This window comes from Cheilinus undulatus, linkage group 22 (assembly GCF_018320785.1).
Source record: "Cheilinus undulatus linkage group 22, ASM1832078v1, whole genome shotgun sequence".
In the NCBI taxonomy this organism is placed as follows: Eukaryota; Metazoa; Chordata; class Actinopteri; order Labriformes; family Labridae; genus Cheilinus; species Cheilinus undulatus.
Window position 1 is genome coordinate 26,481,810 of NC_054886.1, and position 17,234 is coordinate 26,499,043.

Consider the following 17,234-nt stretch of genomic DNA (forward strand, 5'->3'; position numbering starts at 1 on the left):
TCAGACTTTAGCTCTAAGCCATGATGTGCACAAACGTGAGTATGCAAGAAGAAAAAGTAGAGGAAAATGAGACAATTTTAATGGAAAAGAATTAAATAATTGTGAAAAGAGGCAAAAAATGGCTAAGAAGTGGCAAAAAATAGATTGAGTGGCAAAAAGGAGTGGTAAAAAGTGGCAAAAATTAACTCAAATTGGCAAAAGGCAGCAAAATAGATTAAAAGTGGCACAAAAAGTGGAAATAATGGGTTAAAAGTGCCAAAAAGTAATGGCAAAAATTAGGGGGAAAGCAGCAAACATGAGTTATAGTGGCAAAAAGGGCAAAAGGCTGCAAAATGGGTTAAAAGTGGCAACAGTAGGGCAAAAAGTTGTACAAATGAATTTAAAGTGGAAAAAAGGCAGTAAGCACTGGTGAAATAACTTTAAAAATTGGTAAAAGTGACAAAAAGCTAGCAGCACAGATTGATTCAACGTTATAAAAATGAAAGAAAAACTGCAAAAATAACTTAAATGTGGCAAAGACAAGGGCAGAAATGACACGGGTTAAAAGAGGCATATAGGTGGGCAAAAATTGGTAAAATATGTCAAAAGAAGTAGTTGCAAAAATGGGAGAAAAGGTGCAAAAACTGGATAAAAGTGGCCAAAAGATGGGCAAAAAGAGGCACAAATTGATTTGAAGTGGCAAAAAAGAGACAAAATTGGGGGAAAAGTTGCAAAATGGGTCCAACAAGTGGCAACGAAAGGACCTAAAGTGGCATTTATGGTTTAAAGTGGCAAAAAGTTGCTACAAGAAGTGGTAAAAAAGGGTAACACATGGCATAAATGAGTTTAAAGCGGCAACAAGAGGTGGCAAAAATTGGTGGAAAAAATGGTCTTTAATTTTTGTTAAATACAGCAAAATCGTACCAAGAGAATATAGTGTCACTGTTAATGTATTTGTTTAAACCCTTTATATTTTAAGGCATTTCAACCCAAATGTTTAACATAATTTCCATCATTATTGTTAGTTTATAGAACATGGTTTAGTTTAGTTGTGGTCTATATTGAACATACAAAGTAGAAAGAATTAAAGAGCAGGTTTAGAGGATTCAAAATCAGCAACATAACATACATGAAAAACAGAAGCAAAGCGAAACGTCAAACTACATAGAAACAACCCAAAATGATCAAAATTAAATAGAAAACCAAAGAACTGTGCAGCGATGGTAAGGAGGTTTCTAGCATGCGAAATTCCGAGTCTCCCATGGGTCCCTGAAGGCGGCACAGTTGTGAGATCAGCTGATTTTTTACGCTGCCATTTTGTCCGGCAGAGAAGCAACCAGCCAGTCAGTCCGTAAAGAGAAACCACTGGCGAGACTTTTTTTTTAGACAGCAGCACCGGACGGGACTGTCTGTCAATAAAAAAAACACAACAGCGAGCCGGTAATGTGGCTCCCGCAACCGGAGTACAGCACCTAGTGAACCGGAGCACCGTGAAAGGAAACAACAGAGCTTCGGGAGCTGTCATTTTGAACTTAACGGCTCCGCCGGCTCGTGCGCTTCAGTGACAGACTTCACGGCACGCGCCCGCCCGCTCGCTCTCTCTCTCTCTCTCGGTCGGCAGTTGAGCTAACCCCGCTAGCTTTCCGGCTAACACCCAGCAGCTTCTCGCGTCTTTTTCTCACGGGGGGAAACTACACCTGTCCGGGCTGTCATCTTCACAGTGTCATCGTTTTACCTCCAAACAATGTGCTGCTCCATTCTGAATGACTTTTTACACCCTTGGGTGGGTTTAAAATACACTTTTCCAGGCGAATTCCAGTGATAGCTCAAACGAGCTAACAAGTTGACGTGGAGGAGGAAGGAGATTCTGCAAGCTGTGATTTCATACGGATTACTTTTTTGTTATTGCCTGCCTCGAGTTGGAACTAAAATAACAAAAACCGTCCAGGTTACACACAAACCAGCCAGTTAGCTATGTTTATGTGTGGCCAGAAAGTAATTTCCAGTGTTTACAACTTCAACAGCGGGACTCTTTCCTGGTTTGAGTGCTGCAACGGAAACATTAGCTAACACAAACTAGCTCGGATTAGTGTTGTGTTTGTTTACTAGATAGATAGAATTGCCAAACTACAACTACTTATCAGCTGTTGATTCCTGCACCTTTTACCACCAGAATACACTGCACAGGTTTTCTACGCACCTGGGGGACTTACAAAAACCTCTTGTCAGTGCAGTCACGTTGAGTTGATCCATTGATCGGATCGTTATTGTGCTATTTTAGCTGATTAAAGCAGAAAAAGAAGCAGAGATGTCGGGCCAATCTATCACGGATCGGATCGCAGCAGCTCAGCACAGCATGACCGGGTCTGCGATCAGCAAGGCTGTGTGCAAAGCCACCACACATGAAGTGAGCGGACCCAAGAAGAAACACCTTGACTGTGAGTGTTTGCTGTTTTTATTGAAGCTGTGGTGTTGTCAGACAGGCAGCTGCAGGGCTTCAGAGAGCAGACAGACCGGTTTGAGGCACATTCCTTCACCTGACAGGCAGAGAGCCCTTTAAGAAGACATTGTGAGGCTGTGTAAGCATGTACAGCATGTTATCTGGAGGTCTGGTGATGCATAGGGCTGGGCAACAGATCCAGTTCACCAGTTATACTGATGTACTTTCACAGATATTATAGGATAAGATGGTATTATGTTGATAAAAAACAATTTCAGCCCAAAAAGACTGACACTAATATGCTTATTGGTGAAAAAATGGGATAAAAGTGGAATCAAACTGTCAAAAACGAGTTACAAGCAGCATATGGGTAAGAGTGGCAAATAAGGCAAAAAGCTAGCAGCACAGATGGATTCAATGTTATAAAAATGGAAAGAAAAACTGCAAAAAAAATTTAATGTGGCAAAGACAAGGGCAGAAATGACATGGGTTAAAAGAGGCATATAAGTGGGCAAAAATTGGTAAAATATGTCAAAAGAAGTAGTTGCAAAAATGGGAGAAAAGGTGTAAAAACTGGTTCAAAGTGGCCAAAAGATTGGCAGAAAGAGGCACAAATTGATTTGAAGTGGCAAAAAAATAGACAAAATTGGGGAAAAGCTGCAAAATGGGTCAAACAAGTGGCAACGAAAGAGCCTAAAGTGGCATAAATGAGTTTAAAGCGGCAACAAGAGGTGGCAAAATTTGGTCTTTAATTTTTGGTAAACACAGCAAAATTGTACCAAGAGAATACAGTGCCACTTTTCATGTATTTGTTTAAACAAATACATTAAATCAACAAATACATTATTTATGTTGATAAAAAAATCAATACAAGCCAAAAAGACAGACAGTAATATGCTTATTGGCCAAAAAATATTCAATTTGGAATGCTCAGAATGAATAAGGATGTATCATTTTAATTAGTTTAGTAGCATTTATATTTTTATTATAAACCAAATGACACAACAGTTTAATCCTATTAGGATGTTTGCAAAAATAATCTAATTGCATTTTTTTCCCCCCAATTATTGCGATCGTGATTTGATTTGCGATTATTCTTGGGTTAATTTTATGTTTTTTTTTCCTGACAAATACAAGCAATAAATAATTCCATAAATAAGACCATGTGTATTGAAAACAATGAAATCATTTCCGAGACAATTAATCCAAAGTAGCATGAATCTGAATATGGGGGTGCAACAAGCTTTAAGCTATAAAGGAGGCAGCTGGGGTGGAGGAGGTGAGGCTAACTACCAGCTGATCACAGCTGGGGTATGACTTTCATCAGTTTTAGATAGAATCCGCTAACTATTTTCGCTCATATTGCAAATGTGATGTCATTTGGTTATCATCACTCATTTTGATGAAGAAAAAAACATACATAAACACACAAAAGGAAGATTTTTCAAACCATTCTGAAAAATTGACACTTGAATGCTTGCATAATGTGCATAGAATTTCTGCCGCTGCAAAAAAAGATTTATTAAACTGGTATTTTGACACAATTCAAGTTTAAAAAATATTGCAACTTCTACGATCTGAAAATTGCAGCAGGCCATATTGCGACTAATCTAATTTGCGATTATTTGTCCAGCCCTAGATACCATGATAATGAAAAATGTTAAACCAGGACCACTTTGTCATAAACACATAGAATTTGTGGTTATAGATATTTGTCGTTATCAGCAGCTATTAATTTGCACTTATTGCTGTAAAGGAGGAGCTGGGGTGGAGGAGGGTTGCAAAAAGCAGCTTGCAGAGGGAAGTGTGGCCGGACTAGAGTAGCCTTGTCCACGGAACCTATTTATTTTTGTTTGATTTTGACAAAGTTTTCTTTAAACACAGCATCGAAGAATATAGGCTATGCCAGGCATGCAAGTGGGGCTGTAACGCTGCCATGGAAATGCACCAGAAACAGAGAAGAAGATGATGGAGCAAGCACACATTAACTTTTCTTTTACCCAGAACTTTTTTTCTGGCTGCCCTTCTGGTTGCGCTCTGTGGTGGATATAAGAACATGTGGTGTATGCTGTATGCCATGACCATTTGTTGATCACGGTGGTGGTAGAGGAACGGAAGATTTTGCTGTCAGCTCAGTAGCTTTTGCAGCAAGAACACAATCATGTCATCTGCCATTATTAATGTTGGCTGGGCTTGTGCATGGGGGTTAAGTGGGCTATGACATACTCTTTTTAGGAAAGAAGCCTTTGGTTGTACACACAGAGACAAAACAGGTTTTGCATACAGATTTGTTCACTCTGGGACCTGGTTTCAAAAAGTAGGGTTTTGAGGCTTCCAAAATGCTAGTTCAGTGTGGATGGAACACTAATTCAAAGCTTTTGCTGATACTCCTAAGCCGGTTTCAGTGTGGATGGCCCCCTAGGTATGGGAGCATGAGTGCGATTAGCCAATAGCATGCTTGGAGTGAGTCAGGTGGCCGTCAGCTGATCTCAGTTGTATGGCACAGCTTGACTCCATGGTCTGCCTTATTTAACGCTATACGCTCTATATGTCAGTTATTGATATGAGCATATTGCTGTTAATATGTGCTGTTGTTGCTGTTCAGGGTCCTTTGCCCTTCCACGAGCGTACTTGGAAAGCATCAAGCAGGAGCAGCATACATTCCAGCCTTTCCTGTGCCTACAAGGAAAGCCAGAGGCAGGAAGAGAAGCAGCTATAAAAACAGAGCACAGCAGGCATCAGCAATGACCAAATTACACTGACTAAGTCAGAAGCAGGAAAAAGGAGGAGCTGGGGTGGAGGAGGACTGCAAAAAGCAGCTTGCAGCAGAAGCAGCAAAGCGCAGCAGGTTAAATATGGCAGTGCTTGACTGTGGCCTGTCTGTACTAATGCTGTATGCTTGATAGCACCTGGAAACCCAATACTGGGCAATTTATTGTTTTCAAATGATCAAATCGTAGGCAAACTTCTGGATCTGTCTACGTTGCACAAATCTATTGTGCAGTTCTACCCACTTTCCCAAATTCCCAATTTATACAATCTAGACAGTTTCTAGGAATTTGGGTACAGTTTTCGATTATTAAAACATTAAATTGCCCCTTATTGGGTGTCTAGGACTTACGTTTTGGGGGTTTTAGGGTGGTAAAGAAATGTGCCTGAAGATCAAAAAGTTTCTGTTCTTTTTTAATAAAACTTATTGAAATAATGGAATATGAACATTTTGTAATACATGATATTTGAAAGTACAGAGGAAAATCTGGCAACCATTTTATATGGAAATGTTGCCAATGCTTTTACGCCTAGTATATTTCAGACAGTGTGTAAGAGTTTGCCTGTATTTTTTAGATACCATAAAATCCAGTGTAAAAGGTGCACTGTTGAAAAGGTTATTTCAGGGCTTTTTGCCTTTTACGGATAAGACGGCTGAAAAACAGAAAAGACATTTGGAGAGACCATGCATCGAGGACCCTGGTCTCAGCGTACGGGCACCTGCTCTACTAAATAAACCAAACCAGTGCCCACTGGCTGCAGTTGTAATCCATATTTTTTCATCTTAACGATGGCTGCGTTTTATATGGCGGAGCAACTCATATACTAGTATGAAGTGCTGAGACGTGCCGTCATTACAATTAGTGCGTGTGGCGGCCCCTGTCACATGCTGCATGAGACCTAACACTATTTAACAGGAATTGAAGTGGCTGCTAAACTGCCCAGAATGCGCAAATAACAACACAGATCAAACCCCCAGGGTTTTGGTGCCACTTTTTAACTGCTTTTCTTCCTCATTAAGGAAAATGGAAGTCTACTGTTAGTGTTACTGTTTCTATTGAGTACTGTTTTACTGGAAACACTCCTCAGTAAGGACAAAAAGTGACAGGGGGAAAAAAAAACTAAAAAACAAAAACTAAACTAAGACTAACAAAATAGATCTGTGATGACCAAAACTGACAAACACCAAGTTTAGTTTTCATCAAGATGGCTAAAATTAGACTAAAATGTAATGTTGTTCTTGTCGGACATTCAAAATCCGTGATATTTCTCCACTGTGGGTAAATCTGTCAAAAAACAATGTAGCTGTAGCTATTCTGCCTCTCCACTGTAGAAAGGAGGGATACTGGGTTTGGCAGGATGTAATGACTTGGTATCAGATTTGTGCAAGAAAATAAATGCTTGGACTAAAAGTGAAGACTAAAATGTGAGGACTTTTTATGGACTAAAACTAGACTAAGACTTGAAAGGATAGAAATGACTAAAATGTGACTAAAACTAAAATGCATTTCATTTAAATACTAAAACCAAGACTAAAATTAAAAATAGATGCCAAAATTAACACTGTGGGGGTGGCGTATGCAGGGAGCCTATCCCAGCTGTCATTGGGCAAGAGGCGGGGCACACCGTAGACTGGTCGCCAGTCAATCGCAGGGCTGACATATAGAGACAGGCAACCAGGCAAGCTCACAATCACACCTACAGCCAATTTTAGAGTCACCAGTTAACCTAACGAGCATGTTTTTGGTGGTGGGAGGAAGCTGAAGTACCTGGAGAAAACCCACAGGGAGAACGTGCAAACTGCACAGAAAGGCCCTGACCAGGAAGCAAATCGGGAACCTTCTTGCTGAGAGGCAACAGCGCTAACCCCTGTTTTATCAACCATTTAAATATATTCTAAGATTTGACAATAGTTATTGTCAAAATTTTAAATGAAATAGTATGTGGTCTGTTTTTGTCTTTAAACACTGCTGACAAATTAGATGAGTTTTTGGACATTTTTGGACACAAAGACCAAATGACTGTTTTATTTATCATGAGATTAAGTGGCAGATTAATTTCAGCTCTAATCAGCTGAATATGACAGGAACTCTTATTTCTCATGTTCCCTTAAAGCCTCAGACATTTAAACCGTAGTTCCCCAACTTGACTACATATGTCACACATTGATAGAGAATCACAAAACACTATATCACAAGGTGAAACCACAAACTGCATTTCGACAAGTCGTGACTTCCACTAAAAACATCTTGTTTCAGGGCCTGGCAAGCTCCTGTTGTGCAGACTTCACACGCTCACAGATAAAAAAGTGACAGAAAGCCGGTTTTTCATCAGAACTGCATCAGGACCACGACCAGGACATACTGTGCTCACCTTATTTTCAAAGAGACACAAAAACAGAGCTATACACCCAGGAAAAACACAAATCTCATTCCATGGTGGCTTTTATTTTGTTGGGAGAACCTCTCACAACAAATTCACAAAGATAATCACGTCAGCAAAAGAAAATACTCCCAGTATCCGAGTCTTTGATGGTATTTCTTTTGGCAGTTGAGTCCTGCTTGTCATTTAGCATTTTGCTTTAAAGAGATTAAATCCTTTAAATTGCCAGCTCAGCCGGCTGACTTTAAACTGAGTCATGTTGAAGGTGTTGGTGATGCAAGAGGGAAAACACAAAAGACAGAATGAGTAATATGATTCTTTTAAAACATACAAGTCTATTAAGGCTATGTGCGTAACCAGACTGTGTCAGATGGGACAAAACGTGCCGCTCCTCTATTTCTGGGAATCAGCCTTTTGTCAGTGCGGGATGCACTTATGATCGATGCTTTGGGCTCAGCTGCCTTGCATCCGTCAGCTCCCCCTCACTCACAACACTCAGCTGCTGACGTTCAGCTAAAGTCATGTATTGTCTCAGATCCTTTTGTGAACTTGGACAGACCTTTGCAACCAATACACCACGTCGAGCTTAATCATTGTTGGGTATTGATTTCTCAGTGGGAGCGACGACCTCTGTGCCACGGGGGGGAACAGTAGGTGAGTGGCGCATTGCATGACTATCCTGTTATTTGTTCCGTTTGATGATTCCCCCATACAGGTAAGATCCGGTGTCGTCAGGCTGTCAGGCGCATTGTGTGGTGGGTATTGTTATAAAGAAGCCGGCAGAAAGGAATAAAAGCAGGTTATAGGTGAGCTCGTCATTCAGTCAGGCAGGTAGTCAATTTGTGAGTCGGTTAGCGGGCCGGGGAGGCTGGCAGGCAGCGTGTCCGATCATTACTCAGTCAACTAGCCAGCCAGCTCATCCAAACATCCCAGCGGAATAATGAACACAGGCAGCCAGGTGAGGGAGTCTGCCAGTAATTCAGTCCACCTTATTCTTTCTGAACAATCAAATCACACAGTCACACCACATCGAAGACATGTAGATGCACCAAGGAAGCGTGGAGGAAGTCCATGTGGTCATTTCACAGCCAGGTGTGGATGCATTTACAGTGAAGGAAATGAGCCATGCAGAGCTGCAGCAGTGCACATTCCTGATGCAAATTTAGAGAAGATAGTCAAAACTAGTTCCTGACTGATATGGATTCTTTTGGCAGATACCAATTGAGATGGGAAAACATGACACAGCAGCAATATGGGGGCAGATATTTTATGTAGACTGAAATTGGACATTTTATGTTGATCGTGCTCTGATATAACCAGCAGGGATATTATTTGACTGGCCAATATTCCTTCATTGATAAATGTACCTTGTGGTTTATTAGAATTCAAATGGAATAGAAGACTTGGTACAAACTGCTCTGCTAAAAGTTTGAACATGAACATCTCTGGAGTTGCATGGAGTATACGGGCAGTGATTTTCAAATATTTGGACACAAACCGTGAGCATTAATGCATTTATTATGATGTAATTACACTTGATAGTAAGTGCTTTATTTTTTTTATTTGGATGGTTTATTTTCCCTTTTGGCACACTGTAGTAAGCCACTGCAACGTCTCCCTGCAGTCACAGTAATGCATAATAACTCCACCACTATTTCTTAGCGTCTCATTTCACAATAAAAAAACAGTGGACAGCTCAGTCAGTACTCGCATGCACCCTGTGCTATCAAAAATGTACCTTTTTAATGTTCCCTTATGTCTTTTACAATCCATAATAAGTTCCTTTTTCCATGATTAAGTTCTTGCCATAATTTTTGCTATACCCTGTCTTAATTTCTTTCAAAATAAAAGCAGGCCTATATCCAAACAGGAAGCCAGTTACCCTTAGTTTAAACTAGCAACCCTAACCCCCCCACCAAAAATGACACAAGATGTTTAAATGCAGAATAGTAGAGTTTCTAAAGAGCCCTAAAGCTGGGGTTTTTGTTTTGTTTTCATCAGATTATTTTCCCATGTCCTTGGTAATGTACAAAGACATCCAAAGCATGACCTGGGTTGTGACAATCCTCCTTCCCACCTGATGGGGCCCTCAGGTGGGCATACTTGCCTCACTTTAGCCTCAAATTTCTGCCCAAACATGCCTTAAACTTCTGCACAGTACTGTATATATATTTTTGAAGACATATGTAATAAAATTATAATATATATTTAATAAAAATAATGTTTTTAATATACATATGTTATTTTAAAGATATGTTTTGGGGCTCATTATGCCTTTATTTGATAGAGGAGGCTAGCTGACAGAGTCAGAAACAAGAATAAGAGAGTAGAAGAGGGACATGCCTCCACAGGTCATAACCACTACGCCTTCTGTGCCCCCAATACTGAAATCTTTTCCAGTATTTTTACCAGTACCTGGTTGTGATGCTGCACCACTGCTACACAGTGGCTGCAGACCATCACTGTCACACACCACCACTGTCATGAAAGAAATACATGCAAAAACAGACATAAAACTGAAATACACTCCAGTTTGGGTTAGGCCAGGTTAGGTTTAGAGTAAGGGGTATGGTAGGGTGGGTAAGGAACGGCCTGAAAGCTGTAAAACTTGTAATTTTTATTTAAAACTATAAGCCTGTAAAAGTAACATGCCTGACCTGCAAAATCTGATTATAAAACATTTAATACAGCCACGCTAGCTAAAGTCAGTAACTTTTGGTACAATAGCTAACATAGTGAATGCTAACAAAGCTAAAACAAGCTGGTGTTTGCATGATTTCTTTTAATAGGGCAAATATCTTGTACCGGCCTATTACGTCACCTCCGTCCTTACAGGGTTGATGTCTCACATTGGTGGTTCGCAAGAAGGGGGGCGTCTGAGAGCGGCAGTCTGCAGCCAGAACCCTCTACATGTGAAAACTGTCTGTAACTAACATTACATAACTAAAGAACAACCGAGTTAATAAAAACCTAACTGCTTCATGATCTTTTCACTTGATATCTAAATTGTCTATCTTCCTTAGTATTTCCAGGGGAAATTGACTACATCATGAGGTAGAAGTAGTGGGAAACAATGCTAACTGATAGCCCACAAATGGATTTTCTGTTATGCGTTAGCATAAAGCTAACAAAGTCAGATGAGTATCCTGATCCATATCTTCGCATCTTCTAAGTTTCTTTCAAGAGAGTGTTTGTCCTTGAAATGTACATCCCTCACATTCATCCTCCACTGCAGGAATCATATCAGACGACCTGGCTTTAGAAAAGTTTAACCCTGTCCCCAAGTCGAGTGCAGATAAAACTTGTAGGCCTTTTAATATCTCTGCCTATTGTTTTCTGTTATGCCAAGATTTTTTTAACCCAGATTTCGCTTCTTTTTATTAGACAGAAGTGACATAAGACGATCTTTGAGATCAGTGACTTCTGTCTAGTGTGTACCTCGAGGAATTTTTCCTAAGGTTGTTTGAGGCCTGGAGGGATAGTTCTGGAAGAGAGAAGCTTCACAATGTGGAACTTAGATTTTATTTTCAGAGCTGTAAAAAGTAATCAGCATCCCAGAGAGTCTTATCATCTTAAAGACGTGTTAAGATATTTATATGGGCTTGAACCAATGTTGAAATTCACATTTTTTCCTCGCACCGCTCTGCCAAGTTCACCAAGAGTCTCATGTTTTTGATACAGTTGGTCTGTCAACAGATGACTTCTTGCCCTGTTTTCATGAACCTTGTTTGAAGCGAGTAGCATGAGCCAGCGGGAGCTATTCAAGCCACGGTGTGGATCCTGATTTGACCCATGAACAAAGAGTAGCATTGATATGATTGCAACATCAGTGTTTATGGTAAAGATGAACCTAACCTACCTAACACTGCTGAAGCAGATGCCCTGATGTAGAAGAAATGCACCTTTTCCTGAGTTTGTAAGAGTGCATTGGAGAATATCTGTACTCAAAAACTTCCCTCTTAATTGTAACAAGGTTTTGAAATCTGCAAAGTTTCCTAATAACTGCCACGGTTAACAGCTGTTTGAGCCTAAATGTGTGTATTTAGACAAATATGATAAAAAGGAAGTGAAAGTTGCCTACCAAGAAACTTTTTCAAATGCAAGCAGAAGCCAGAGCCAAACTACGGTTCATACTGGCACAAAGTGGATAATACATCTGGAAACAAGATGCTACAGGTTTGAATAGGATCTAGGATGGCAAGAGGGCATTTGGCAGCAGCTGAGAGCCAGATAGCTAATGTGTGAGTCAGTTAACAAGTCCACTGTGGAGCGAATTCAACGCCTGCAGAGCCGTTTAACAATATTAACAGAGAAAACCTAAAGATGCTAGATATTAAACGGTTGGATTGTGTTGCTGTTTTGACATAAATACACACATTTTCTCTCACTTTCCTCTTGGCACAGTTTCACCACAAGCAGCTGTGACTGTCTGACAGCAAGCTGTAAATGATCTCACCGGCATATTTGCATCCAGACCCAATAACCGAATAACCCTGGGAGAGGCCTTTCAGCGATGCCGGCCAGCAGTGAGTGTGCGAGGGTTCGGAGGTCCGCTGTTAGCTCGAGCAGCCGTGACATTCACGCACCGCTGGCGAAAAATAAGTGCCGTTTTAAAGCCATTTAGTGTCACGATTGGGACTGTCCACCTCAATTAACCCTGGCTTTCAGAGTCGGCGGCAAATATGACGAGTCCTTCCCATCAGCTCTGAAAAGCTCCTCTATTTATGGAAATTAGCACCATAAAAATCAATGAGGGATGGTTCGAATGTGTTGAAAATGCCTCTATGTGCTCGCTGTCTTCAGGTTGTCAAGGTGAGAGTTATCATGTGTTTAATCCAGCCTTTCATAAGCAGCTAAATGATTGCCATGGCAAACACACTGCACGCTCTGGAGGCCACTTCTTTCCACTTTGGCATCATTGAAACACTCATTGTTTCACAATCTCACAGCTGTTAGAGAAGTTGTGACATTTTAACTGAAGTCTTGTTCCCCTGATTCACTAGCACTCTGTTGTCATGGCAGCAAACCAGCCAATTGGCTTGTGTTAAATGGTCTTTTTTGATGGAGGAAGGTTAATGGTGAATTGGGCAGTAATGTTTATGCAGTTGAACTTGGTGTCTGTGGAGTATTTCTTATAAATAGAGAATGAATCCCTAACGAAGCTCTTCAAGGATCCAGGTTATGAAATCTAATGTGAGTCATCTTGAAATATTGACTTTTTAAACAAACAGTTACAGTCCAAGAGATTCTGAATAATGCTTTCATCAGGTTGTTAAAGCAGAGGATCTCTCTAATGCAGGGGTGTCAAACTCAAGGCCCAGGGGCCAAATCCTGCCCCTGGTGCAGTCATACCCATCCCACTTGATCATATCATATTTTTATTATAACTGGCCCACCAGTATGAGGTCTCATATTTGATGGTTAATGATAATGATTTTAAATTTTGTCTCAGTTTTACTATTTCAACTCTAACTTTGACTTTTATCTATTCTGACTCTTAAAACTAATGGGTTTGACTTTTATCTCATGTTTTGACCTTTATTAACTCCTAACTTTGACTTTTATCTTGTTTTTTAACCTTTAAAACTCATAATTTTAAATTTAATTTTTATATTTTGACTCTTAAAACTAATGAATTTGAAAATTTAATCTCATATTTTGACATTTTAAACTCAGGATTATGACATTTATCTCATATTTTGAGTGTTAAATATCATGATTTTGATTTTGATTTTTATCTCAGTTTTGCTGACCATTTAAACTCCTAAATTTAATAATTTCATCTTTTAACCTTTAAAACTCATAATTTTTATTTTTATTTCATATTTTGACTTTTAAAACTAATGAATTTGAAAATTTAATCTCATATTTTGACATTTTAAACTCACGATTTGATATGTATTGCATATTTTGACTGTTAAGTATGATTTTCATATCTCATTTTTTAACTTTTAAAATTCATAATTTTTAATTTTATATCATATTTTGTCAATACTTTGACTTTTATCTCATATTCTGACCTTTAAAACTCATGAATTTGACTTTAATCTTGTGTTTTGACCTTTTTTAACTCCTAACTAAATTTTAATTTATATTTTGACTTTTAAAACTCATAAATTTGAAAATTGAATCTCATATTTTGACGTTTTAAACTCATGATTTTGGTATTTATCTCATATTTTGACTGTTAAATATTATGATTTTGATTTTTATCTCAGTTTTGCTGACCATTTCAGCTCCTAAATTTCATTTTCATCTCATTTTTAACCTTTAAAATTCATGATTTTTAATTTTATTTCATATTTTGACTGTTAAAAATCATGGTTTCAGTTTTCTATCTCATGTTTTGCCTTTTAAAAACATAATTTTGACTTTGAATTTAATTTTTTCACCTTTTAAACTTATAAGTTTGACTTTTTATCTCAGATTTTGAGTTTTTAACTTATCATGCTGACCTTTTAATCTCAAATTCATTTAGGTTGACACTCAGTGGTTAGATATTGACCCTGTTAGGCCCTCAGGTTAGACCCCTGAGTTTGACACCCCTGCTCTAATGTCATAGTCCTCCTATTCCTCTTTAACAGCCTGCCCACTCTTTACAATCCCGTACTCATAGACCCCTGGAAGACTTTGTTCTCTTGCCAGTACTCAGATTTACCACAAAGGATGTCAGAATTTCTCCAGTACTTAACCTCGTTGAAGCAATTAACACCTTGGCGTCACATGAGGAGCAGGTGACAGTCATTGCAGCCACATAACCGGAGGTGTGAATAACTGACACAAGTAGCAGACGGTGGTCTAATTTTAGCGTCGTTCAAGGATGGTTAAGCCAACCTGTTGCACTGTCAATGGCCTTCTTCACGCCTCCACTGAAGCATCCTTCAGACAATCTGTCTCCTTCTCAAAATTGGTCCTTTATTGTCTTCAGAAGAGTGAGTAAGAGGATTAGACTGGAAGAGAAATCACATTGGTTTGGTGATTCAGGGAGCAAAAAACCCGAACAAGAAAATCTATTTTTGCTTTAACTTATCTCAACTGATGTAGAGATAGATGAGTGAGAAATATGTCCTTTCAAGAAAAATGAACCAAAGTAAGAATGTTGAAAAAGCTGTGATGGCAAACTTTATGGTAAAAAAGCCAATAGACATTCATGGAGGTGTTTGAATGCTTTAGAAGAATATTTTCTTGGTGTTTGAAAGCATCCAAACTACCTCCCTCAAGATGTTTTAGGCGTCTGAATAAAAGAGGCTATGTCTGATTACCTTGAGACTTTCTTTAACCAAATACCAACACTCTAATCCAATCTGTGTTTTGGGATAAACCAGGGGAAGTTTGGAGGGTGGCAAAATATGAATATTATCTTATATATTTTTGATACTTGATCAAGGAGAGATTACCCAGAAACGTGTGTGGGTGTAGCTCCTTTTGAGTGAATATTTCATTCTATTGCTATAATTTAAAAACAACCTTTTAGTCTCATAAAACAGTGTGATAGTTTAGGAAAGCCAGGGCTAACATAGAGGAACACTCACATTCACACCTACGGCCAATTTAGAGTCACAGATCAACCTAACGAGCATATTTTTGGTGGTGGGAGGAAGCCGGAGTACCCGGAGAGAACCCACGTATGCATGGGGAGAACATGCAAACTCGGCAAAGAAAGGCCCTGGCCGGGAAGCAGACCAGGGGCTTTCTTGCTGTGGGCCAACAGCGCTAACCCCTGCACCACTGTGCAGCCCCAAACCAAGACCACGTAAGTCTTAAAGGCTGCTCTGCTGTAAACATTAGTCTGTTGCAGACAAATAGTCATGTGTGTATGTTTTCCGGATTGTAGGGTGCTAAGGATTCATCAGGAGCCTGGGGCTGGAGATAGTGGGAGGGTGGGTAGTGTCAGGCTCAACAGTTTTACTTATGTCTAGGTCTTCTCGATCCTGATGTTATGTCAGCAGACCGCCGGTGGTTTTCAGGCCCTTGGGACATTCAGAGCATGACTAGGGGCTTGTGGCAACCCTACGACCTACCCAGACAGTACCCTAGGCCAGTGGTTCTCAAATGGTGTGGCAAGGCACACTAGAGTGCCTTAAGGCAAGTCTGGGTGTGCCATGGGAATTTTTTACATTACTACAACAACTTTATGGCAAGTACTGTAACCAGGCCTGCCCACAGATCTGGCTGGACCCCTGAAAACCCCCAGAGAATGGGACCTCCCCAGCTGGGATTTATTGATGATAGTGGTGCTAGCATCCTGGCTAACAGTTACCTCAATAAGAGCTAAAAAGCATGGCAAACTATTATTGGGTTGAAATTGGTGATGAAATTATTTACCATCCTAGTTTTAACCAAGTTAACCATTTTCGCCACTTCTTTTGACAACGTAAACCATTTTGCATTTTTTTGGACCCATTTTTGCCACTTTTTTGGAACTTTTAGCCACATTTAACCCATATTGGCTACCTTTTTTGTCCCTTTTTGCCCACTTTTGCTATTGTGTGGCCATTTTTGGAATTATTTCCATCACCTTTAACCCCTTTTTACCACTTTTTAGCAACTTTAACCCTTTTTTTTGGCCACTTTTCTGCCACTTGTGATCCATTTTGCCACCTTTTTGACACTTTCAACCCATTTTTGCCACACTTGAGCCAATTTTTGCCCACTTTTGCCTTTGTTTGACCACCTTTTTGCCCAATTTTGCCATGTTATTATCACTTTTATTCTGTTTTTTCCACCTTTTTACAACATTTGACCTTATGAGGCCACTTATAACCTATTTTTGTCACTCTTTTGACACTTGCAACAAGTTTTTGCCAATTTTAAGTCATTGTTTGGCTTTTTTTTTTTTTTTTTTAACTAATTTTCGCCCATTTTGGACTTTGTTTTGCCACTTTTTGCCCAATTTTGCCATGTTCTTTTAATCACTTTTAACCCATTTTGCCACCTTTTGCCCACTATTTCCATTTCCATGATCCCACAGTTGGCTGGGCTCCAGAAAGCTCTCCCTTTATCCCCCCTTATTGGCCACCTTGACTGTAACATTATTTAAAAAGTCTATTTTGTATCGATTTAAATATGGTGTGCCTTGAGATTTTGGCTTAACCTTAGGTGTGCCTTGGGCAGAAAAAGTTTGAAAACCCCTGCCCTTGGCCTTGCTTACTTGCCACATCCACCCCTGACTCCTTTTCCCATGCCTCTTGTAATATGCAAGGACATCCAGAGCACAACCTGGGTTGCGTCAATCCACCTCTCAGCCTGATGTTGCCCTCAGGCAGGGTTATTCGCCGTAACATGCCCTACTGTAACCTCAATTTTTGGCCAAAACATGCCTAAAACTTGCAGCAGCTCTTGCGGAATCAACGGAAACAATGAGAAATGGCAAAGTCTGATGGGAAATGAATCACGAGTTTCCTAGAAGAATTTCTGCATATGAGAAACATTGAACTTATCTTCCTGATTCTGTATAATTTAAAGGTTTTCATCAGAAAGTCTTGGCTCTGACTTCTCAGAGAACAGGAACAAGTAGAAAGAGAATTTCCCAGTAGGAAACACCAAAGATTACCAAAAATATGTCTTTAGTGTCTCTAATGGGCTTTTGTAGAGTTGCATCTGTGTTGAGTCATTGCATTGAAGCGTCTTGTTGCCAGGGACCATTTGGCACGTATTTCAAGCT

General features: G+C 39.7%; 1 protein-coding gene across 2 annotated transcripts in view; it reads left to right on the forward strand.

Moving 5' to 3' along the window:
• The first annotated feature begins 1,310 nt into the window (after positions 1–1,310).
• Positions 1,311–17,234, forward strand: part of si:ch211-200p22.4 (phosphatidylinositol-binding clathrin assembly protein) — a 173,323-nt gene continuing 157,399 nt past the window's right edge. For both annotated transcript variants that reach the window (XM_041779660.1, XM_041779661.1), the window contains exon 1: positions 1,311–2,417. In XM_041779660.1, the coding sequence (XP_041635594.1) occupies positions 2,288–2,417 (130 nt within the window). In that variant the 5' untranslated portion in view covers positions 1,311–2,287. The remainder of the gene's footprint in view (positions 2,418–17,234) is intronic.